This window comes from Megalobrama amblycephala, linkage group LG20, assembly GCF_018812025.1.
Source record: "Megalobrama amblycephala isolate DHTTF-2021 linkage group LG20, ASM1881202v1, whole genome shotgun sequence".
NCBI classification, from domain to species: domain Eukaryota; kingdom Metazoa; phylum Chordata; class Actinopteri; order Cypriniformes; family Xenocyprididae; genus Megalobrama; species Megalobrama amblycephala.
Window position 1 is genome coordinate 31348536 of NC_063063.1, and position 24528 is coordinate 31373063.

Genomic DNA, 24528 nt, shown 5'->3' on the forward strand with positions numbered 1-24528 from the left:
TTAAAAATCATTTTATTGAGGAAGGCAGCTGTTTCTCCTCATAAGTAACAGTTAAACAGCTAAAAAGCATTTTCCACAGTAAATATTTTGAGTATTTAAAATAAATAAGTATTTTAAATATTACAAATAAATAAAGAAGTAATCAAAATAATTCTTATTTTATCATAATAGACAGAAACATCTCTTAATAACAGTCATTATTATTAGGTAAAAATACAAGTCAAAGCAGAACAATTTATAAGTTCAGTGCCAATTGTTCCTAATCCAACATACAGTGTACAAATCAAATATGATGAACAAAAAAATTAGAAATGTATAATTCAAAGGTAATTCTATGTTTAAATATACAACATAGTGTAGGCACAAAGGAGTGAAACCATCAAAATGATCAAGGAACCACACAGGCCTGGTGCCTTGGACACTTGCACTTTTTCTGGAATCTGTATGTCTGTGAAGGGGGACAAGACATGGTTCAGTGCATGGTGAAGTTGCAAAAGAGATATAAATATGGCTTAAAACATACATAATTTTGACATAAGTGAAAAGAGAAAATTAAGTATCATGGTTATTAAATTTAACATTTACCTGAGTTCTGTTCAGACCAAACCAGAGGACCCATGGAAATGAAGGCACTGTCATGAAAGTCCAGAGACCTGCCCTCTCTCCGCTGGTGTCCAGAGTCACAGTGCTAAAGATTGAAAATGGATAACCAGAATGTGATGAGATTTTTACACAGTTTATAACAGTATCTGTTCCCTGTTCCAACATTCTCCCACATTCTTCCAGTACAGAATCTGAATTAAAGGTGCCCTTGATTCAAAAATTGAATTTACCTTGGCATAGTTAAATAACAAGAGTTCAGTACATGGAAAAGACATACAGTGAGTCTCAAACACCATTGTTTCCTCCTTCTTATATAAATCTCATTTGTTTAAACGACCTCCGAAGAACAGGCGAATCTCAACATAACACCGACTGTTACGTAACAGCCGGGGTGTACGCCCCAATATTTGCATAATGCCAGCCCATGATGTTCCCAACATTATAAAAGGCATTAGATAAGGGCAGCCAGTTAACGTCTGGAGCTGCACACAGCCGAATCATCAGACTAGGTAAGCAAGAACAACAGCGAAAAATGGCAGATGGAGCAATAATAACTGACATAATCCATGATAGCATGATATTTTTACTGATATTTGTAAATTGTCTTTCTAAAAGTTTCGTTAGCATGTTGCTAATGTACTGTTTAATGAGGTTAAAGTTACCATCGTTTCTTACTGTATTCACGGAGACAAGAGCCGTCGCTATTTTCATTTTTTAAACACTTGCAGTCTGTATAATTCATAAACACAACTTCAAATTCTTTATAAATCTCTCCAACAGTGTAGCATTAGCCATTAGCCACGGAGGACAGCCTCAAATTCACTCAGAATAAAACTTTAACATCCAAATAAATACTCACATAATTCGAAGCATGCATGCAGCATGCATGACGAACATCTTGTAAAGATCCATTTGAGGGTTATATTAGCTATGTGAACTTTGTAAATGCGCTGTAATATAGTCGACAGCTGGTGTGGCAGGGAGCACACGATTTAAGGGGGCGGCACTGAGTGTAAATCAGTGCATTGTTAAAGATGCCCCAAAATCGGCAGTTAAAAAAATGTATTTAAAAAAATCTATGGGGTATTTTGAGCTGAAACTTCACAGACACATTCAGGGGAACACCTTAGACTTATATTACATCTTGTGAAAGAACGTTCTTGGGCACCTTTAAAATGTGTTTGATTTAAGCCTACATTTCAAAATTTTGTGTCATAAAATTATATCGCGCATACAGCTCAACTAACGCGACCGTTATAAAGGTGATTAAACAACAATACACTTCCACTTGCATGTATTTGACAATCGGAATATCAGATATTTCATGCCATAGCTAACACATATACATTCGTAAATCAGTCAATTTTGTATTTTATTAAGAGATATTGTATTCTATGATCAGTGACCCAAGCACTGATGGACCAAAGTGCGCGCATTTCGACATTTGCATTAAAAACTTGAAATATAAATTCTCAGAAAATGCATTTAATACCAATATATTGAAACGTCTGTTTATATACTCCATTAATAAAGGAGTCCAGACATTGGAAAAATATCGGTCCACATGCGTTTTATATTTAATATTAGGGAAATAGACATGCATGCATGCGTGACACAAAAAATCTTTAACTTTTAGGTAGCAAAATATTTTTTAGTAATTCTGTCAATTACACAAGGTTATTACATTGTCTGCTATATATTTGCTTCTTATTTATTAAATACGGGCAATTGATTGATAAAACATTGATCAAAATTAAGATACAATTTATACAAAATGAATATATTTTAAAAACAGTTTTCTATAAAACAAAACTTAATGAAGTCGTCAAAATCATGTTTTACCAAAAACAGCACCGTTGCTAGGAGGGCGCCAGCGCCTCTGCCTTTCAGCGCCTATGCTTCGCGAAGTGGATGACAGCCCTGAAGACGCCTAGCAATGATATACCTTTAGTGGTAGTATACCTTTAGTTAAGATATACCTTAAGAGTCTTCGTAGCACGCTAAGAGACAATGTTATCGGGAAACGCAGCCCAGGTATGATGCGTTTCATGCGTAATGGAGATTCCAAAGCCCTCTTCTTTGGTCAGAACCATGGAGAGCGATCGCGGATAGGTCTGTCCTATGCACCGAAACTTTTAACAATGCAACACAATATTTAAAGAACATCAAGCTATTAAAATCTATATTATATATACGCACAGATAATATAACAGTAGGCTATATTAGTCAATATTTTTTTATTAGGTTAAGCAGTGATTGTATAACGTTTTTTTTTTTTTTTAATTTAACATTTTTAATTTAAGGCCCACCCACAATTGGTCTGGCCCATCCAAAACTGGAATCCTGGCGCCGTGCCTGGGCCACACTGAGCTGTGCATAACGCCCACAGACGTGAAGTGAACGAGACAGAGGCTGTCCTTTACTGTCTGAAATGGTTAACTCTGTGGCGATGCATGTGCAAAACAGATTTAACTAATCATAAAGCCAATCAGGATACATAACACAGCCTACTATAGGCATACACTAACACCCCCCCCCCCCCCAAGAATCCCCCCCCCCTCACAATATAGTTCCCACGTCCCTGTGTCAGTGTCTTCTGAAGGAACCAAAACAATCTGACTCTACACACTAAATTCCATTACATTTCACAAATTAGCTATACAAAAGTATTATGAAATCAGAACTCACCATTGGGCATTGGTTGCTTGACAGAAGGCAAAGGTGAACAGCACAGTGCAGGTAAAGCTTAGTGGAGTTTGCAGTGAAGATAAACATCCTGAAGGAGAAACGGCTGGATGTCGAGACGCCGTTCTGCAGCAGCTCCACTGTGTCGTCTTTTGGATTGGGACACCTGAGAATATCAATATAGGATGCATTGGTTAAGAATTAACGCTGTAGTAATGCGTGCCGTTTTCTCAGCTTCACCGCATGCAGCTCAAACAGCAATGCACAACTAATAATAACTATGATTGGGACTGTCATATTACATCACATTATGAAGAGAACAATATTGTAACAAAACATAAATTATTTGTGTTTAGTTGCCGTTTAGTTGTTTCATTGTGTTGCTCCAGGAAGAGCACGCCTACAACATGACTCACGCATTCTGAATAGCACGTAACTTAGTTCAAGTTCACTTGTGCATTTGCATCATTTTGTGCAGATATAATTTGTAATATTATGTTTATTTTGTATATGACTGATTAGTCTCATATAGGAAGTGTTTCTTAGAGTTAAATAACGCACTAGCAAAGTGCTCCAGTTTACCGGTGTTAATTCAGCACTTCAGCACATGCAACTCAAACAGCAATGCATGACTAACAATAACTATGATTTAGACTGCCATATTACATAACATTAATGATAACACCATAATAAATTGTTGGGAATTCCTTGAGTTTAGTTGCTACATATATTCAGCACGTCGTTACAGGAAGAATGCGTCCACAACAGGAGTACACATTCTGACAAGCACTCACAATACACACTATATTGGTGGTTATATTTGATTATTAAATAAGTAACATCAACTCATTTTACAATCCCACTAGCTCTTCTCATTCATTTGGTGAGGAACATGGCATTTTGAGCAACATTTGCACACCCTGTCATGCTGCTGTCTATAGCCTACTGCATATTGCAGTATTAAGGCTATCGATTAATTGATTGTTAATTTAAATGATGATCAATCATGGGAATTTGTGTAAATTGACATCCCTAATACTTAATGTGATATGATTATTATTTATTCAGCAAAAATGTTACATTGAGTTAAGGCCAAGCTTAAAAGAATAGATAAAAAGCATTGCTTACTCTGAAACGATGAGATCCCAGCGGAGGCTGTAATCAGGATCATTCACAGGTGTAGCCCAACACTTGTCCAACACCAGGGCAAACTGGCGGCTGTCGACCCCCTCAACACGAACTTCCACATGCATCTCCTGGTCGAGCTCTGCATCCACTGCACCAGTGAAGGGCCGGGTAAACTCATCATCCTGATATGGAATCATCCGGACACGATATCTGCCTTCGCCAGCAGGGAGGATCTTTTGCACAACGCTTTTGAAATAATGGATCGATGCATGTTAAAAATACTTTGCATATGGGTAAAATTCTGTTTTAGGAATAAAATGTATATTGGTTTAGATAATATTACCATATATATTTTAAATACATTTATTTTTCTGCTTAAAGGATTAGTTCACCCAAAAAGTTAACAATTCTTTCAACTTTAGCTCCTTACACAAAGCTATCACTTAAATGGTGAAGATTTGGTATATACATTATGAGTCATATAGACATTTTTTGTACATTTTCAAGCTTGAAATTCCCCATGAGCATTAACTACGTTGAAAGGTGAGACCAGTAAAATTCTGTGTTCCTTGGAACAAATAAAGACATTAGGGTTTGAACAAACTTTGTTTTTTGGTGAACTACTCCTTTAATAAAATAGTGCTGCTTGACTTGCACCTCTCCAGTGGGTTGATTTCCACATTCATGGAAAGTGTTTGTGTTTGAGGATAAACACAGCTGAAAGAAAGCTTCAGGATTTTCTCTCTGCTGATGAGACCTTCTGACCTCGGTGTCCCCAGAATAAAGTTATCATAGATGAAGTGGGTGCCGTTAGCCTGTGGACAACAAATATAACATTTTGTAATTGAGCCTAAATTGAATTCAAGGCATTTAAAAAAAATAAAAAAAAATACTAAAGCATCACTTCAAACTATAAAAAGCCAAAAAGTTGTGTCAGTTAAGTTAAATAATGGTGGGTTACATAGTACTGGTGGAGAATGCGGGCAAACATCATTGTCTCTTTTATGGCATTGGTTGTGTATCCTTCCCCTCTGAATCTTTCTGAGACTTTGAGAAGTCTTTAGGAAGGTCTGTTAGAGACCTTCCTTTTGTTGTAACAGATTCAGTACCCTTACAGACCTGCATGCAGATTTCTCAAAGTCTCAGAGAGATTCAACTGGTCTGTCTCTGTTGATTCTATCAGACATTACAAATAATCAGATGGTGTATTTGAATAGATAATACATAGTTAAACCTACCACAAGATTTGTACCACAGATGTGTTTATCATTATCATAATGGAATTCGACTCTGCCATTACGGACCGTTCCTTTGCAGCTGGGATCATTGAGGTGTAAGACATCAGCTGGAAAACCAGCCTCAAAGAGCTGACAGCGAGACACAGAAATAGATCCAGAGCTGCTTTCACAGGTTTCTAATAAATCTGAGGGGAAAAAAAGAGATTGTCAGATCAAAAGATTGTCAAGGCAATTAATGACCTATAATCATATTTTTTGTTGAACACTACCAACCAAAAGAGTCAGGTTCTGGTTTGGGTTGATCATTGTTGCATAAACAGCCATAAACACCATTTTTCTTCCCACATCTTTCATCCTCAGAGCAGCTGAGTTCAGAACAGTGATCTCTCACATCTAAGACGAGAAGCACAGATAAAGGAAATGCAACACAAAGACATTGAGTCGTGTTAACAGAGCCAAAGGTTAGTCTAGCTACCTACACTTTACACTTTTAGCAATACTAGTGACAAAATCAGAAAATATTTTGTGCTGAAATGTGATTTTGACTTACCACACCGCAGACCTGAACGCCATTCTGAGATCTGTATCTCCAAGATGGCACACGCTGTCTTATAGGCTTCAACAGCTGAACATAGCATGCCATTGGCACGCGTGTAGAGACACAGATCATACACACAAGAGTAGTAATAAGGTGCAGGGTCAATATGAAGATGGCAGTTCTGGAAGGGGCCAGTGGTGTTAGTGATAATACTACAGAGATCAGAATACCTCTGCCTGGATGGACACTCATCAGCATTACCGGGCTGGTCTCTGGTACCGCAGCTGAAGAATACAAGGAAACTTCAGGTCAATTATATACCAATACTATTTCACCATTTGGATAAAGAAAGAGTTTACAGGTGGACAACAAATATAATTTCCTATTCATGCATATTTTAAACTAAAACAATGATTCTCTACTTGTTGATTGTCAGGAGATGTTTTACATTGGACACTGACTGGCGACTGAACAAAATACTAAAAGTAAACCAAAATTTAACAATTTGCAAGAAATTAACATTTGGAAGACAATTTCTCTCTATATCCTAAAGTCTCATGATTCTTACCCTGGAATGCTGGTGTCTGATTTCCAGCTGTGGCCAAAGGAAATGTCATCAGAAGCGAGTTCTCCACTGGGCAGCACTTTGTCATCCGCAGGATTACTATTGAAATTTCCACACATTCCACAAAGAGATCCATAGAATCTTTGGCTCACTCTGACTAGAAGGCTGTTATGTCCATCAAAATGGACAATGAATTCATTGGATGCATTTAGAATTACAAATCCTTGCTCCTCATGTAGCCCTACAAGATCATTGATTTGATAAGCTGGTGTGTCAATAGGATTTCCATCAACCTGGAGGGGAATCAGAAGATTTCGACATGAGAAAACAGAGAAAGTGAAAGGAAATTTATATTGAAGTGTATACAAAATGTATATAATTTGAAGTGTAACTAACTTTGACTCTCCTGTTCTGCCCAATAGTGATGTGTGTCTGTTGTCCATGTTGTGACAACCAAACATCCACTGCAGACACAAATGACACTACCATGTTCCCCCGGTGCCTGTTGGTGGCCACCACACGGAACTCCAGATCACTGTCTGTAACATTTCCGCAGGTCTGGGCAATCTCATACGAACACGTTCCCTGGTAGGATTAACACAATACAATTTGTTTTGTTTTGGTTTCGTTTTCATTCATTGCCATGTTCTGGTTTGCCTGAGTTTTGTCTGCTAGTTTGTTTCAATAGTTCTCATGAGTTCGGCACCTCTTTTAGTTTATGTTGATTACTTCACTCTGTGTATTTAAGGCCTGGAAGACACTAGACAATTTTTTTTTAAATTTTAACCAATTTTAAGGACAGTTTCAACTTATTTTTTAAAAATTATAATACTCTGCATGCACACACTAGATGATTTGGATGCAGACACAAGACATGCTGGCATGTTCGATATCTACAATTTGGGATCGGGGAGGCTTCGACTCGATGGTGAGCAGTAATATAATCATAATGACACCATAAAATTGAGGATTGTTTTGGACAAAAAGTAGGTTACGACAAGCCTCGAATAGAAAATCAAATTTGGGCAAATCAGGCCCAAAATCAAGCTTAAAATCTACAAGTGTGTGGCCAACATTAGCCCTTCGTTCTACTTCTTTGTTCAATCTTATGTTATTGTGTACATGCCTTGTTGATTTTCTCTTGCGTATTCCCCTGGTTTATTAAAAAGAACTTTGAAATTAATTCTGCTTCATGCGTGTTTATCTACACATAACAGTTTACCAGTTCATACCTGAAAGTGGGCCACAGCCCCATCAAAGGTGATGTAGTGGGGGTCACCCCAGACTGTGCACGTGGACATTGTACTATAGCAATCACGATGTCCATTTCTGACCACACACTCCATGGCCACTGGGCAGAAAGATGCAGTGCAGCGTAGATCATTCGGAGCAAAACACTGACAGTGTTGGGAACATGTTGAATCCCAGAACTGTTCACCAATCTACAAAATCAACAATGACAACAAACTTTACATTTCCATAACATAAGATCAGTGAGTATTTTTACATATAAAACAAATTTATCCTGGTATCACCATGTAGTTTTTTATGAGTACCATGCAAATGCAATGATAAGTAAATATATGATATATATGAAAGTACTATGATTATACTATCTATGTACCATGGCAGCACCACATTTTTCTTTTCTTTTTTTCTTTTTTTTTTTTCTTTTTGTGTGTGTGTGTGTTTGAGATGATGTATGTTGTCATAATATACTAAGGCTGTGCTTCCCCCTTATCCACTGCCCTATATAATAAGGTTTAACATAAAAACATAATGTTTTAATCCTCACATGATAGTAGAATCCATCATACAAGCAGCCACATTGCTCCACTGGTACACAGAGTCCTCCACTCCTCACAAATCCCTCATCACAGAAACAACCTTCTGAGCATGTGTGTTCACAACTAGCATCAATGCTGCTGGCGCACGTATGACCACAGTCTGTGCTACACACCTCATAATGACTGTTTGGGATGTTTGATGAGCAGTCCATGACTGGAAAAGGAACAAAAATGTATTCATAAAATGCAATTCATACTATGTACAATATTAATCTTAATCTTTGTGATAAAAGGAAAATTTAATATAGAGAACAAATTCATCTGAAGTTGATCTATTTACATATCTCAGCCACACCTCCGGTCACTTACCACAGGATGCAAGTTCTCTCCAGGGGTAGACCATGGCATTGACAGATTGACAAGCACTCACATAGGATTGGATAGAGCGACACAAGACACTGTTGCTGTTCCCAGAAATGCACACATCAAACACACAGTTATGAAAGTAGACCTGTGGATCTACAGAACCATGGCAGAAACTAAAGGGGCCCTGATGGTCTCTGATGATCTGACACAAGGCTTGAGTTGTGCTCTCATCTTGGCAATGGCCAGGACCTCTGTCCCCATTGTCATCATTGCATGACATGTCCTCCTCAACCTTCCATGCTGCCCCAAACTGGTCTGCTGTTGATGCCAGAGCACCTGACGGAGTGAGGAAGTCATCCTCGGGATGGCCATTAAAGTTGCCACAGATGCCACACATAACTCCACTGTATTCTGCTGGCACAACAATATTTACCTCAGAGGAACCACCATAACTGACACTGAAACCAAAGTTAGTCGAGACATATATAAACTGTCCTGTGGAGTAGACAGACACCCGACCAGAGTCAAGATAGACAGGGAGGTTTCTGGTCTCTTCATCAATCTAATTGAAGAAAAAGTAGAGTATGTTTATACAAAACAATATTTTCAATAACTACAACAGTAATGTTTTTCATATCACATTTACAAATTACAGTGAGAGGGACATGCTTACCTTAACAGCAGAATAACTGTTCATGTCCCGTGACATGTGCACAAGATGCCCTGAGACGTTGACAAAAACTTCAACAGTTATTGACACAGACAATCCATTCCATGCTTCATTTCTTGCTTCCACCTGGAAGTGTGGTAGTCCATGAGTGTCATTACACACTGTGGCCAGCACATATCGGCATTTGCCTTGAAAGTCAAAGTAGGTTCTATCAAAGGAGATATAATGGGGATCTCCAGAAGTATAACAATTACCATGTGGATTAGGGTGGCAGCCATACTCCCCCCTCCACCACACGACAGATTTCCTGTTCACTGCAAGATGATGGTGTGCAACGGACATTTCCAGTGATTCCATCACAGACACACAGGGACTGGCACTCTTCACCATGCCAGAATTGCTTTCCAGGCTGCCGATAACGGCCATCATAGTGGCAGCCGCAACCAGTGGGGGGGAACACAGCGATCTCCATCCAGCACTAGTCCATCATTGCACTGGCATCCCCCCTGGCATGGCAGAGCACACTGGAAGGGAAATGAGAGGCTAGGGCAGGATGCAGGACAGGATGTGCCACACAGTTCAAAATGAGTATTTGCTGGACAGTTGGGATCTGGGATAATTAAGACAAAACCAGATGGAAAAGGCAATGAATGATCAGCATTTTGAAGAAGATGTATACTTTTGATTCTGAAAATCTTGTCACCTTACAAGATACTAACCACAGTGGGTGATACTCCTCCACTCTCCAACTACAATGCCATTCTGTTGGCAGTGCAGTGTGTACCCTCGCAGGGCTTCACATAGAGCCTCCCTGGCACCCTCCGTCTGCTCCAGCATCTGAATGCAGTCTTCAATTCTTTGCCAAGGGTCTAGTGTTCTGCTGCACTCAGCAAATGGTCCATCATTCATTGCCATGATGCTGCAGCGCTCACGGAACTCACTCCTATTCTGATAAAGTCCTGGTTCCCAAATGTCAGCTGGGTCCTCACACTGGGCTGACAGGGATCCGTCACGCCAGCTGTCCGCAAAAAGCTGAGAGTCATCCAGCAGGACACCATCTGGGCTGTAGAATTCATCATTAATGTTTCCATTCAAGTTCCCACACAGACCTCCAAGTGTACCATTGTAAGTGGTTGGAGCTGTGATTCGGACAATGTGCGGCCAGTCAGCTCTAATGGTCACTCCAAAGTTTGTCTTCAAAACAAAACCCCTCACACTGCTGTGATAGATGCGGATCTGACTGGAACCAACACTGATGGGTAGGCCAACCACCTGTCCATCCACCTGAGAAGAATAAAAAAGTAAATTGTATTGTAACACTTTAGAGTAAGGTTCCATTAGTTAATGTCTGTAAATGCATTAAAAAATATTAACTAACAATGAGCAATATATTTGATACAGTTTTTATTTGTTAAGCTTTATTAATAAAAATACAACTGTTCATTTTTAATGTGTAAGCTCAGGTCCATTAAATAATATTAACTGATAAAACTTTGGATTTTAATAATGTATTAGTTAATCTTGAAATTCATAATTCAAATACTTAAGATTCATAAATGCTTTAAAAGTATTTTACACTGTTAATTCTTGTTAACTAATAGAAACGTATTGGAGTGTTAACAACTGATCTAGCATATGCGTTTGGAATAATATAGTTAAACTTTTCTTAATACATGAAAATCTGAAAAAAAAAAAAAAAAAGGTTTTAGCTAACCTGTACATTGCTACCTTCTCCTAATTCAATGGAAACATGAGTTCCTCCTGCCTCAAACTTCAGGAACCTGGAAAAGCCTTGAAGGCCTCTGGGTACTTTCTCCACTGTCAAAACAAAGTATGGTAGTTGGGATGGCCCCATCACTCTGGCAAGGGTCAGTCCACAAGCTCCTGGGTATCTGAAAGTTTGTCCATCAAAGGTGTGGTATGAACCCAGGCCTTCAACGGAACAGGTTGCATAACTGATGGGTCTGCAGCTCCTCACACCATTACGGAGTCCACACACCTCTGCTGGACCACACTGGTGCTGATAGCAGAGCATTGACCTGCTACTGCAAACACATTGTCTCCCACAGTCCTCATCCAATACTACTGACTGTCCCTCAGAGTAATAGAAGCCCTCAAATGTGCAACCACAGTTCACTTCAGGTACACATTGCCCAGCACTGAGGATGTACCCATCATCACAAATACAGCTCTCCTGACGGGGCAAGGGACAGTTTATTGGGGCAGATTGGTTGCTACAGGTTGCAGGGCAGCCTGATCCGTGGGACTCAAAATGACTGTGTTCAGGGCATATCATTTCTGGAAATGGAGGGCAGTAATTAGAATGTGCAAACTCTGTGATCTTTCACCTTCCACAAATATTTTAAATTATTATTATTTTTTTTTAATGAACTTATTTTAAGTTAAATTAGGTTCATTGCCAATCTTACTTCTAATACAGATATATTAAGGCACTTACCACAAAAGCCTGGTTGTCTCCACTGTCCTAGTTGTACACCCTGCTGTTGGCATTGAGCAGAATACACATTGAGAGCCTGGCACAGAATAGGCTGGTACCCTCCTCCTGAACAAAGATCATAGACACAGTTCTCTATGTAGGTCTGTGGCGAAAACACAGAGTGGCAAGATGCAAAAGGCCCCCAAACGTCTCCTAGGATTCCACAGTGGTTTGTGTCACTGTAAAGGCTCATTTCACTGCTGGTACAAACCGCACAAGCAAGACCTGTGCATCTGACATCATGGCATTCAGGATCTGTGTCCCCATCTACCTTCCAAGAGTTGGCAAAGTCAACATCCGAGCTCAAGATCTCCCCAGAGATTGAACGGAAGTCATCTTCAGGATGTAGGTTATAGTTCCCACACAGACCACATGTGGCATTCTGGTAGTCATAAGGTACAGAGATGGTGACATAGCTATATGCATCATAGGTCACTAGAAGACCAAAATCTGTGCTGATGACCAAAGAAAATCCAGACTGATAGACTTGGATGGAGCCATTGTGGAGGGTGAATGGTGATGCTAGAAAGGTCCCATTAACCTTGACAATGTTGACAAAAAAGAAATTAGGAAAATGTAAGGGTGGCTCAAATCAACATTACAGCAATACAGTGATACTTACCTTTGCCTCATAATGGTGATCTTTGACCAGTTCAATTTCTTCATTATAGACAAATACTCTGACCATCCTAGTCCATGAGACATGTGTACTACCCCAATGCTCATTTTTGCCTTCAATGCGATAGTACGGCAAACCATTTCCACAAGCCTAAACAATGATACAAATTCAGAATCAGTAAAGGACTGTACAATCTCTTCTACAATAAATAGAAAGCCATAGCAGCATTACTAACCTCAGACAGAACATATGTGCAGGTTCCTTGAAAGTGAAATATCTGATTGTCAAAGGTATAGTAATGAGGATCACCGGAGATGGTGCATGTTTGCCTCTGAATGTTCTGACAAGAGTATTGGAAAGCAGCTGGACGACAAGCTTGGGAATAAGTACAGGTCTCAAAGCTGCACTGGAGACCACTTCTAGTACAGGTGCATCTCTGCTGACAGTTGACATCACTCCAGAAGGAGTCTCCCAGCTGCACTGGAAAACCTATAACAAAGAGTTTGTGAATATAAAAGAATAAAAAAATAATACCAAAAATCATTTGTTTAATTACTGTAAGGCTTCACCTATGGCTCACTAGCATGGTATAATCACATTTGAATAGGTCATTCATAGTCTTTTGCAAATAGCAAATATTGCACACAGTCAGGGAAGCAGCTTTACCATTAAATTGACAGCCCCGTGTTCCATGATCTGTTCTGAAGGCCCATCTGCCTGGCACATTGACATTGCTGCTGTATGGTAGGGCTGTGATGTCATTCTGGAGTGATCCAGTAATTGAGAAATGGTGACTTGAGTCGATGGTGTCATAACCAGCCTAATGATAAAGGAAGACATCCAGATGTCAGATTAGTTAGTCATAAACAATTCAATACATTATATAAATCTGTCATCTTGTGCATACCTGTACATATCGTTGCGTTGGAGCGATTGCACCATAGTTCATTACAACAAATGAGAGATAGCCATTTGAAATCAAAACCACTTGGAAAGATGTTTCCTTAAAAAAGACAAAAAAAAAAAATATTATATATATATATATATATATATATATATATATATATATATATATATATATATATATATATAGTAAAGCAAGAAATGGTATATCTTTTTTTTTTTTTTTTTAAATGGGCACATGAAGGTTTTCATGGTACCAAATTAGGCTTCAGTACTTCATCTCTTGAACTGCAGCAGTATGCAACTCTATCCCATGTTGCAACAAAGACCCATGAAGCAGAGAAACTCAGGTCAGGGAAGTATTGGTTTATGTCTTGGGTCGCCTGTGTAAGGACACTGCCAGAGGTGTACTGTTGATATGAGATAACACCCTTCCAACGGTGTTCAGTATCAATATCTGTCCAGAATGGAGCAATGAGGTCTTTCCCTCCATAAGCTGGGAACTGGTATGGTCTGTTGCTGGACCATGCACTGTCAAAAGTCAAGTGTCCATTGTTGTTAACCTGAAATAGAAGAGGACTGATTATCATGTGCAGAATTCTTATAAAGGATGCAAGGATGCATTTTCTCATTTACTTTTTCTCCAAGAGTGTAATGATTATAGACAGGTTACAGACTCTCATAATCAAAGATCCTCTCATATTTGATTTACTTACATAAATTTGGTTGTATGTTTGCCCAAAAAATATAAACGGCGGCTGGAGGTAAATAACTGATGAACTTCCACCATCAGTGCGTCCATTCACTGTGTCTTCAGTTCCAAATGGATAAAATTGGCTCATAATATTGACGTCATTGTCTGAGAAAAGAAAAAAAACAACAGTATTGAACATTTATTAGTAATATCACAGTCATCATTTCAATTTTATTTATCATGATAAATAAAATTGAAATTTTATTGATGAATCGCCTTCGATAATGATATTGCGTGGCTTGTCAGTGATCTACGGTTCTGTCTATTAAATGCCGCTCCATTTGAAAGCAGGTGATGGCAATTTAGCGGCAATCAGGGAACTGAGTTCTTTACTGACGAAATGCACGTGACAAACGAATGCCATATATTGCCCAGCCCTAATTACCAGTCGTAGTGTCCATGGTTGTTGTTTTATATGACGTTAAGTCTCCCAAATAAATAAATGATCTTCCAGACTGATATCACATTATATTACCAGTTGTAATGTCCATGGTTGTAGTTTCCGTTGTTTGGACTGTGCTTGTATCTGCTACAACAGTAGTAGGGTTTATGCTGCTGGCAACTGGGGGATTAATGGACTTTAATGATGTTTTTTGGGAAATGCACCACATATTGTTCCTTATTTTAGATTACATTTGCATTAGGCAAATGGGTGTATAATATTTGGGTACCAACAATGAAGGGAAAAAAAATGTATAAATATATGAAAGATTATGAAACTATGGTTCTTTTATGTATGTGTACATGCTGGTGTAGTGAACAGCACATTCTAGGGCCCAGTTTATGGCCGGGCCCCTCTCTGTCCGTAACAATGGACAAAGGTTTGCTACATTTTGATTAGATCTCGGTGGACTAACACAAACAAACTGTCCTACGCCATCAGATAAAGATGGAAGGACAACATCCAGACCTCTCTTAGAGGGTAAGAAGAAGACCTCTTGTACCAAGCCTGGGAAGGACAAGGCTTCTCATTGGTCCATAGGCAGTTACTGCCCTTCACCCATCTAAACACTACTTCCTAAGGTTGGCCAGAGACTGCCATAAAAATTCCTCGGGACCTTAGCAGAAATGGGTGAAACAAAGAGAGATCACAAAGATCCATCCAAATCCATTCAAAACTATGTTTGAAAACCTTAGAACTGATGCAAACTACACATCCATTTCACACTTATTCACAGAAATAAGTATTCTCAGTGACAGCCATTTGTAGTGCAACATCTGATACAAATACAGCTGTTAATGTACAATTGAATGACAGTTCAATCTTTTTCCATCATGTTTAGTCTCTATTTGTTTAGAATATTGCCAAAGGTATTCTGGTGGTGGTTTGGAAAGTGAGAGATGCATTGGTAAACTTTAAAGACACTGTAAAGACTTCCAACTTTGTGCTTTATGCAAATGAGTTCCACAGGGGAGAGAAGGGTGGGCCACACTGTGTGTGTCCCCTCTGATGCCAGCAGCCAATCACAGCACTCGAATGGAGAAGCGCCAAAATGCAATCTCCTCCTCATCGGAAAGGGATAAAGGTACCCTTTCAACAGACACTCCTCGTTCTGAGTCTGTCCGTCAAAAGGGATAGACATTAACAGATAGACCGTTCTGAGTCCCGGCTTGCGAAGTTGAGACACAACAGATACATCGTTCTGAGTCTGCCCTGCGAAGGGAGAAGACATAACAGATATACCGTTCTGAGCCTCTGGTCCATCCAGAAGAGACAACAACAGATCCCGTGATCTGAGCCTACAGCTTGTGAGGCAGCAACAGAGACGACCACGTTCTAAGCCTCTAGCTTGTGAGGAAAGAGACGTCAACTAACACTACGTTCAGAGTTTCCGTCCAGTGAGACAGTAACGACATCTGCAACAAGGTTAAGCTCAGGAGAACAAACCTTCAATCCAAGGTACCTTCGTCTGCGTGTTCCAGATTGTTAAGGACCTTCTGCACCTACACCAGGGCCTCATCTGCGTGTTCCAGATTTTAGGACCCTTTGGTGCTCCAGGAGATCAGCATCCCACAGAGCTTCGTGTTCAAGACTGTTGAAACAGATTCTGGCTCCTCTCCCCACTGCATTGTCACCCAGCACAACCAGTGGAAGACATCACCGTCATCGGACTCGACCAAGTGGAACGTAAATATCACTTAACCAAACCTCTTTCCAGAGACCTTGGCATTGTTGTATGTTATCAGTATATAATTTCCTAATTTCCATTAGATGTAATAATAACTGATGTTAGTTAATAACAAATAATCTTTTGTTTATTTGTTTGGTGCATAATAAGGTTCTCCACCTTATTATTTTTAGAGAAACAGTTTATCTTTCCATAAGATAACGTAACTCTTCCATAGCCACACCCAACTTAATCACTTGTATTCTATGTAGCTTATGCACTTTATTCCTTTATCATTCATAGTATTCATTTAGTAGTTGTGTTAGTTATTCTTGTTTATCTTTTTGTTAATAAAATTTATTTTATTACACTTGTGTCTTCCTTGTGCTGATAATACAGAAAAGGTTCTACAAGTTAGCAATATCACCAATTTTCAGATAAATCAGCTGACCACTTTACATTAATTCTAAATGAATGAAGGCCCCTTTTGGGAGTGTTCTCATACTGCCAAGGTAACAGACCTTGACTGGTGCCCTGAACTAGGGAATAAGGGGAAAGTGGTCATCTGATGTACTCATAATCACACCTTAAGAGACGTGTGATCCAAAAATCACAACGTCAGCGGTGACGTGAGTACCAATCCCTATTTTACTTTGTGTCCTTTGATGGACAAAGTAAAAATCACTACACTGGTTAGTAACTTGTTCACATGTTCAAAAAGATGCTCATGAGAGTTTATAAAGGAAGTAAGACAATACTTTACCAGTGTTTGTGATTGGTGGAGTAATGGATTCTGTGGATGGGATTGTCTCTATTGTTGTAGACGCTGATGAGATGAACTGACTTGATGTTTCTGGTATTAGGAACATTTTAAATAATATCAATCATTTTAAAACAAATTCAGAAAAATAAATGAATAAATGAATACAAATAGGTACAGTATATGCTTACCTATACAGTAAACTCCACAAACTGATGACTTGACAAACTCATAAACATAGTAATTTCCTGGACAGGCTTTGACTCTTATAGGGTGGGATGTTAAAGCGCAGCAGCCATTCCATGAGGAGACACAGACCGGACGGGTGACCACTCCATCTTCTAGCTGTGGGTGAGGGCCGCTGAGCCACAGTGGGTAATACGTGCCACACATGCCATCATAAACACATGATTCTGGCATCTGAGCATTTTGACCATTGTAGAGCAGCCTGTACCAGCCATTCCACTCCACATAATAATCACACACAAAGAAATTTTTATAGTGAGAATATTCAGCGCTTCTCTGAGGCTCATCCAGACTGGTATAGGTGTAGCAGGGGTCAACACTTGGGGTGGAGAAAGTTACTATAGTGGAAAAAGTAGAAAGAGAGCACTATATAATGTAGATTACATTTATTCCAGATAATAATATGAATGTAAATAATACCATTCATGATAAGCATGTCAAAGATAAAGATGAATAAATGTGGGGATTTGAAAGAATTGGCCTGGTAAATTTGTAGACATAATAATTTTCAGGACAAGCTTTGACTTGGATTGGGTTGGATCTGTAGCGTCTGTGCTGCTCATAACGGGAGCCGTAAATTTCCTGAGTAATAACTCTATCTTCTAGCCGAGGATGAGAGCCACCAAGATACAGAGAGCTATAACCTCCACATGACAATGTAAGATGCTCACCATCCTAAATTGCTGAAGGAGACATCTCTCCCATGCCTGTTTAATCTCATACTAGGGTTTGTTAATAACAAAGCTGATCAATAAAGAAGACCCTCTTTTGTTCCACAAACTATGCCTGGTTCCAGAATTAAATCACTGAAGGTGCCTCTGAAATTAATGAGGGAGCTCTAGAAAAGTGCAAATGTAGGCTAAGCAACGTCTCTACCATAGCAATGTCACATTCAGTGTCCAATAACTCTGCACTGAACAAAAACTCTGCCGTATTGAGCGTTATTTAAGTTGAGCTAACCTCTGATTGGCCATTGTGTTCAAGAGATCAACAACTATGACTGTGATTGGCTTCATTGCTCACCGCTGCAAAAAGACATTGTAAATGGATACATCTGACGTTCTCCAGAGTGCAAACACAAATGTGCACTGGAGCATTTGTCAAATCTGTTTAGTATATCAACTGAGGGTGCTCTTACATGCGTTTGAGGATGCTTAGCGCCCTCTAGCACCCCCGTAGAACCAGGCCTGCCAAAAACTTTAAGACAAATTGGCTAAGAGACACCTTTGTGACCTTAATGCATATATCCACAGCCATATCAGGAGATGGAGACTTGTGAAGACAAGGCCCAAATCAACACAGACCCAAACAGTGACATCCTCCAGGACATCTGCTCTTCCCAGCTGCACACTCCGGAGATATTTTCTCTTAAAACAGCACAAACTCAAAATTTCTACCAATAATCACCAGTTCACTTGGATATATCTTGTGTATCATGTATGTTTTATATAACCTACAGAGTTCTTTCTGTGTGTTAAACCTTTATTACAGCTAGATTCTTACGAACTTCTACCTCAGTTTTGGTATATGTTAGGGCTGGGCGATATATCGCATGCGATTGTCACGCGCATTTCGTCAGTAAAGCCGGTTCCCTGATTACCACGAAATCGCCATCACCTGCTTTCAAATGTAGCGGCATTTAATAGACAGAGCCGTAGTTCACTGACAAGCTATGCAATATCACGTTCATTATCGAAGGCGATTCATCATCTACACACACACACACACACAAATCTTAAAGACTGATATATCACATTATATTACCAGCCGTAATATCCATGGTTGTAGTTTCCGTGGTTTGGTCTGTGGTTGTATCTGCTATAACAGTAGTAGGGTTTATGCTGCTTGCAACTGGGGAGAAAAAAAAAATAAGGGGGGGGGGGGGGTGGTAACTTTAATGATGCTTTTTGGGAAATGCACCCCATATTGTTCCTTACTTTAGATTAGATTAGCATTATGGGTGTATAATATTTGGGTACCAACAATAAAGGAAAAAAAAAAAAATAAATAAATAAAACAAAACAGCAACAAATGCTAGTCATGGAGCTTGATTTACAAAGACCACAGAGAATACATAAAATTAAGTTAAACAGAAACATTGTTGAGTGTTGCATATGTCATAGGCCCGTATGTTTTATTTATTGTTTGTATTGACAATAGCGTTCATTGTTTATTCATAACTCTGGCCTCTGTTCTGGAAGAATTTGAGGAAGTGAACACTATATTAACTGGTTTAGCAGAGGAGCAGTTATTACACTCTTTACAACTGTTCTACATTCCTCACCTGCACACTTTAGGAGAAGCTCGTCATCATTCAAAAAAGGCTATGTGATGAACTTTAATGTGTCCGACAGTAATGTCTCCTCTGTAAACATACATATGTACAAACGTATGGACAGACACACACACACACACACACACACACACTCACACACACACACACACACACACACACACACACACAGTTAAATAAACAGAATTTAACTAGAATTTAACTTTAATGAGGCTTTTTGGGAAATGCACCCCAGATTGTTCCTTACATTAGATTATATTATCATTAGGCAAATGGGTGTATAATAATTGGATACCAACAATGAAGGAAAAAAAATTTATAAATATATGAAAGATTATGAAACTATGGTTCTTTTATGTATGTGTACATGCTGGTTAGTAACTTGTTCACATGTTCAAAAAGATGCTCATGAGAGTTTATAAAGGAAGTAAGACAATACTTTACCAGTGTTTGTGATTGGTGGAGTAATGGATTCTGTGGATGGGATTGTCTCTGTTGTTGTAGACGCTGATGAGATGAACTGACTTGATGCTTCTGGTATTAGGAACATTTTAAATAATATCAATCATTTTAAAACAAACTCAGAAAAATAAATGAATACAAATAGGTACAGTATATGCTTACCTATACAGTAAACTCCACAAACTGATGACTTGACAAACTCATAAACATAGTAATTTCCCGGACAGGCTTTGACTCTTATAGGGTGGGATGTTAAAGCGCAGCAGCCATTCCATGATGAGACACAGACCGGACGGGTGACCACTCCATCTTCCAGCTGTGGGTGAGGGCCGCTGAGCCACAGTGGGTAATACGTGCCACACATGCCATCATAAACACATGATTCTGGCATCTGAGCATTTTGGCCATTGTAGAACAGCCTGTACCAGCCATTCCACTCCACATAATAATCACACACAAAGAAATTTGTATAGTGAGAATAGTCAGCGCTTCTCTGAGGCTCATCCAGACTGGTATAGGTGTAGCAGGGGTCAACACTTGGGGTGGAGAAAGTTACTATAGTGGAAAAAAGTAGAAAGACAGCACTATATAATGTAGATTACATTTATTCCAGATAATAATATGAATGTAAATAATACCATTCATGATAAGCATGTCAAAGATAAAGATGAATAAATGTGGGGATTTGAAAGAATTGGCCTGGTAAATTTGTAGACATAATAATTTTCAGGACAAGCTTTGACTTGGATTGGGTTGGATCTGTAGCGTCTGTGCTGCTCATAACGGGAGCCGTAAATTTCCTGAGTAACAACTCTATCTTCTAGCCGAGGATGAGAGCCACCAAGATACAGAGAGCTATAACCTCCACATGACAATGTAAGATGCTCACCATCCTAAATTGCTGAAGGAGACATCTCTCCCATGCCTGTTTAATCTCATACTAGGGTTTGTTAATAACAAAGCTGATCAATAAAGAAGACCCACTTTTGTTCCACAAACCAGGCCCGGTTCCAGAATTAAATCACTGAAGGTGCCTCTGAAATTAATGAGGGAGCTCTAGAAAAGTGCAAATGTAGGCTAAGCAACGTCTCTACCATAGCAATGTCACATTCAGTGTCCAATAACTCAGCACTGAATAAAAACTCTGCCGTATTGAGCGTTATTTAAGTTGAGCTAACCTCTGATTGGCCATTGCGTTCAAGAGATCAACAACTATGACTGTGATTGGCTTCATTGCTCACCGCTGCAAAAATAAATTGTAAATGGATACATCTGACGTTCTCCAGAGTGCAAACACAAATGTGCACTGGAGCATTTGTCAAATCTGTTTAGTATATCAACTGAGGGTGCTCTTACATGCGTTTGAGGATGCTTAGCGCCCTCTAGCACCCCCGTAGAACCAGGCCTGCCAAAAACTTTAAGACAAATTGGCTAAGAGACACCTTTGTGACCTTAATGCATATATCCACAGCCATATCAGGAGATGGAGACTTGTGAAGACAAGGCCCAAATCAACACAGACCCAAACAGTGACATCCTCCAGGACATCTGCTCTTTCCAGCATGCGATTGTCACGCGCATTTCGTCAGTAAAGCCGTTTCCCTGATTACCGCGAAATCGCCATCACCTGCTTTCAAATGTAGCGGCATTTAATAGACAGAGCCGTAGTTCACTGACAAGCTACGCAATATCGCGTTCATTATCGAAGGCGATTCATCATCTACACACACACACACACACACAAATCTTCCAGACTGATATATCACATTATATTACCAGTCGTAATATCCATGGTTGTAGTTTCCGTGGTTTGGTCTGTGGTTGTATCTGCTATAACAGTAGTAGGGTTTATGCTGCTTGCAACTGGGGAGAAAAAAAAAAATAAGAGGGGGGGGAGGGGGGGTAACTTTAATGATGCTTTTTGGGAAATGCACCCCATATTGTTCCTTACTTTAGATTAGATTAGCATTATGAGTGTATAATATTTGGGTACCAACAATAAAGGAAAAAAAAAAAAATAAATAAATAAAACAAAACAGCAACAAATGCTAGTCATGGAGCTTGATTTACAAAGACCACAGAGAATACATAAAATTAGGTTAAACAGAAACATTGTTGAGTGTTGCATATGTCATATGCCCGTATGTTTTATTTATTGTTTGTATTGATAATAGCGTTCATTGTTTATTCATAACAAAAAAGGCTATGTGATGAACTTTAATGTGTCCGACAGTAATGTCTCCTCTGTAAACATACATATGTACAAGCGTATGGACACACACACACAGGCACGCACATACACACACACACACACACACACACACACACACACACACAGTTAAATAAACAGCAATATTTAAACTAGATGTTTCAATATGCCTATATATATATTACCATAGGTTTTATATGACATGTTAAGCCAGAAAGTTAACTTTAATGATGCTTTTTGGGAAATGCACCCCAGATTGTTCCTTACTTTAGATTTTACACATGTACAAACGTTGTTTGTTTTCCACTGGTACCATTCTGTAGGTTTCATATTACATGTTAAGCCTCCCAAATAAACAAATAATCTTCCAGAAAAATATAGCACATTATATTACCAGTTGTAATGTCCATGGTTGTAGTTTCTGTGGTTGCAGTTTCCATAGTTGTAGTTTCTGTGGTTGCAGTTTCCGTGGTTGTAGTTTCCATGGTTGTAGTTTCCGTGGTTGCAGTTTCCATGGTTGTAGTTTCCGTGGTTGCAGTTTCCGTGGTTTCAGTTTCCGTGGTTGTAGTTTCCATGGTTGTAGTTTCCGTGGTTGCAGTTTCCATGGTTGTAGTTTCCGTGGTTGCAGTTTCCGTGGTTTCAGTTTCCGTGGTTGTAGTTTCCGTGGTTGTGACTGTGGTTGTATCTGCTATAACAGTATGAAAAAAAAATAAAAAATGGAACAGGCTATTACATAAAAAAACTAACAAAGTGTGTGATATTTGTGCAGTTCATAAATGTCACAAATTCCAAATACATTAAGCCTGGTTTGGGGGTTTTGTCTTAAAACGTTTGTTTGTTAAAATAAAACTGCAGTGAGTTCAAAAGAAATGGCACAGAGGTAACACTTTAGAATACTGTTCCTTCATTAATGAATAACTACACAGGAACAAATGAGTAATGCATTATTAACACTATAGTAACTACTATTAACTAACAAGAAACTCTGATTAATGACTTAGTAAGTAATAGTGCTCAGTTGTAGGTGGTTGTTCACTATTAACTAATCAGTAACTACTGTTTTTTCATTCCTCCCAGAGAACTACTAAGAACTACTATATACAGGTTCATAATTAACATGAATGATGCATAATGTATAACTGATTCTAAAGTAAAGGTCTTGGTAACCCATTAGTAATGACTGAAGTATTACCAAATACTTCAGAAGGAATTACTAATCATTTGGATCAGTATTCTAAAGTGAAAAACATGATAACTCTCTAATAACTACTGAAGTCTTTGTAAACTTTTAAGGTTTTTGTATGTTTTTGTACAGTAATTCCTTCTGACGTATTTGTTAATACTTAAGTAATTACTAGTGGGTTACTATGATCTTCACTTTAGAATACTGATCCAAATATTAGTAGTTACTTTAGAGTTATAACTCTTGAGTTATTATTACTATCCAATACTTTACAAAAACCTCAAAAGTTTACAATGACTTCAGTAGTTACTAGAGAGTTATCATGCTTTTCACTTTAGAATACTGATCCAAATAATTAGTAATTAGTATTTGGTAATACTTCAGTCATTAGGGTTACTATGACCTTCACTTTAGAATTAATTATACATTACGCATTATTCACATTAATTTTGAACATGTATATAGTAGTTCTTAGTAGTTCTCTGGGATGAATGAAAAAAATAGTAGTTATTGATTAGCTAATAGTGAACTACCACCTTAAACTGAGCACTATTACTTACGATTTCATTAATCAGAGTTTCTTGTTAGTTAATAGTAGTTACTAGAGTGTTAATAATGCATTATTCATTTGTTCCTGTGTAGTTATTCATTAATGAAGGATCAGTATTCTAAAGTGTTACTGGCACAGATTGCAAAATAATAAATAATACAAGAATTTGAGCCCCTAAGCTATGGAATGTGCTTCCTCTGCCCATCAGAAATGCACCAATGTTGGGTCATTTTAAAAAGTTGATTAAGACACATTTATTTAAGACTGTCTTTCTCTAATGAATTGTTGTATTGCTTTTGTTGTTTTTGCTTCATTTTATTACTGTAGCGCTTTGGGTTTAAGAAAAGCGCATTATAAATCAAAT

General features: G+C 38.6%; 1 protein-coding gene across 1 annotated transcript; it reads right to left on the reverse strand.

Moving 5' to 3' along the window:
• LOC125255220 (alpha-tectorin-like) lies at positions 1–23116 on the reverse strand. Its single transcript, XM_048170266.1, is given in 32 exon segments — positions 1–448; positions 586–688; positions 3292–3454; positions 4417–4662; positions 5074–5231; positions 5655–5839; positions 5928–6047; positions 6205–6476; positions 6761–7050; positions 7154–7342; positions 7990–8199; positions 8553–8758; positions 8914–9472; positions 9584–9865; positions 9867–10034; positions 10036–10190; positions 10300–10864; positions 11295–11878; positions 12039–12618; positions 12700–12846; positions 12932–13185; positions 13363–13516; positions 13604–13699; positions 13875–14162; positions 14316–14458; positions 17225–17314; positions 17413–17805; positions 19232–19318; positions 19752–20294; positions 20385–20777; positions 21999–22085; positions 22826–23116. Coding segments are annotated over 28 exon segments (6726 nt in total). The 5' UTR covers positions 19248–19318; positions 19752–20294; positions 20385–20777; positions 21999–22085; positions 22826–23116; the 3' UTR covers positions 1–338.
• Positions 23117–24528: the final 1412 nt, after the last annotated feature.